The sequence below is a fragment of the Platalea leucorodia genome (assembly GCF_965183815.1).
Source record: "Platalea leucorodia genome assembly, contig: HAP1_HAP1_SCAFFOLD_145, whole genome shotgun sequence".
Classification (NCBI taxonomy): Eukaryota; Metazoa; Chordata; class Aves; order Pelecaniformes; family Threskiornithidae; genus Platalea; species Platalea leucorodia.
In genome coordinates, this window is record NW_028121398.1 from 54,444 (window position 1) to 56,649 (window position 2,206).

A 2,206-nucleotide genomic window follows, 5' to 3' on the forward strand; every position below is an offset into this window, starting at 1 on the left:
CATTGAGATGCTGCTGGGTGGCTGCATGTGGGCAGCTGTCATGAGCCCTCTGTGCCCCTGGTTGGGAGGGCAGAGCTGAGATCCTCCTCAGGTGCGATGAGATGGGGTGAGGGGTTTGGAGATCTGCACTGGGAAACTGGATTCCTCTGCTCCCAGCAGTGGCCTCTTTCTTTTTTGGGGAACACGCGAGTGCGATAGTCCTCCAGGTGGAAGAGCTGCCAGCAGAGGGCAGCTGAGAGCAGGGCTGATGGACAGAGCGGCTGTCCTCACTCTGCACTAAGGGACAGTCCTTGTGCCCAGTCTCAGCACCCACAAGGTTTCCCTTTCAGTGCAGCAGAAATGCCGGGCATTGCTGCATTCAAACCACTCCTCAGCTGTGCTGGGGCAACTAGAACAGAAGGCACAACCCAAACTCCCCACAGCTCTGCTCTGCCATCAGATGAATTGGGAGCGACAATGCTGAAAAGCTCTTTGATATCAGGATTGGATTTAATCTGAGATCACTCTGAGTTCCTGTTTACCCACTGCTGTAGGGCAGGACTGAGTCCTGCAGAGCCCCCAGCAGAGCCTCCTGCTGCCTGGGGCACCCTCAGCCAGCACCAACCAGAACTTATGAAAGCGAGCTGCCAAAGGTCTTCCTGAATGGAGAGAGAGACATTCGGGCGGGCAGGAGGTGTCTATGAGAAATGACTTTTATTTTGCTCAGAGAAATCTCTCCTAACTTGTCACTGTCTTTTTCCTCTTGGACAGTCCCTCATGCCTCAAGGCAGCACATGTCCAACAGCAGCTCCATCACCCAGTTCCTCCTCCTGACATTCACAGAAACACGGGAGCTGCAGCTCTTGCACTTCTGGCTCTTCCTGGCCATCTACCTGGCTGTCCTCCTGGGCAATGGCCTCATCATCACCACTGTAGCCTGCGACCACCGCCTCCACACCCCCATGTACTTCTTCCTCCTCAACCTCTCCGTCCTCGACCTGGGCTCCATCTCCACCACTCTCCCCAAATCCATGGCCAATTCCCTCTGGAACACCAGGGCCATCTCCTACGCAGGATGTGCTGCCCAGCTCTTTCTGTTTGTCTTTTTGATGTCAGCAGAATTCTGTCTCCTCACCATCATGGCCTATGACCGCTACGTTGCCATCTGCAAACCCCTGCACTATGGGACCCTCCTGGGCAGCAGAGCTTGTGTCCACATGGCAGCAGCTGCCTGGGGCACTGGCTTTGTCAATGCTCTCCTGCAAACTGCCAATACATTTTCCCTCCCCCTTTGCCAAGGCAATGCTGTGGATCAGTTCTTCTGTGAAATCCCCAAGATCCTCAAGCTCTCTTGCTCACACTCCTACCTCAAGGAATTTATTGTACTTGTTACTTTCCCATTAGCATTTGGGTGTTTTGTTTTCATCGTGCTTTCCTATGTGCAGATCTTCAGGGCTGTGCTGAGGATCCCCTCTGAGCAGGGACGCCACAAAGCCTTTTCCACGTGCCTCCCTCACCTGGCCGTGGTCTCCCTGTTTGTCAGCACTGCCACGTTTGCCTACCTAAAGCTCCCCGCCATCTCCTCCCCATCCCTGGATCTGGTGGTGGCAGTGCTGTACTCAGTGGTTCCTTCAGCATTGAACCCCCTCATCTACAGCATGAGGAATCAGGAGCTCAAGGAGGCCGTTAGGAAAGTGACTTCAGGAATGTTTTTCAACAGTGATAAGTTTTCCATTACTATTCACAAATGATACCCAGAGTATCCCATTGCAAGTCTGTCTTTTGGGTTTTTGTTTTAGCATTTTTGTTATCATTATCTGTATGCGTATTAGTGATTATTATGTTTGGATTCATCTTACTGCTACTGAGGAATAAACCTGATCCATCTCAGTTGGATCTGATATAAAAGTTTGTCTTTCTGGGACAGAGCTGACACTCTCATAGCATCTCTGTTAGAAAATAAGATCTCCCAGTCTGAAGGCTGGGCCCTTTTCCAAAGCTAATATCCACAACAGGCCCAAGGTATTTCACCTCAAAAAGGGCCTTTTTCTCCTTGGAACTGGGAGAGAAAAGCTCATTGTCACTTTGGTAGCTGTTGGAGACCAAGGGTTGGAATTTGGACTCACCCATTGGTGTGTGGTGACCATGGAGGTGGTGAATGCTCATTGAGGTGCATACTCAGGGTTGTCCCCCATATGACAGGGAAGAAGACACCCTCCAGGAGGGG

General features: G+C 51.6%; 1 protein-coding gene across 1 annotated transcript; it reads left to right on the forward strand.

Moving 5' to 3' along the window:
* Window positions 1-773: 773 nt before the first annotated feature.
* On the forward strand, window positions 774-1,730 carry LOC309603593 (olfactory receptor 14J1-like; the record flags this gene model as incomplete). The annotated part of the gene is made up of 1 exon (XM_082338398.1): window positions 774-1,730. The coding sequence occupies one exon, from the start codon at window positions 774-776 to the stop codon at window positions 1,728-1,730; it is 957 nt and encodes a 318-aa protein (XP_082194524.1).
* Window positions 1,731-2,206: the final 476 nt, after the last annotated feature.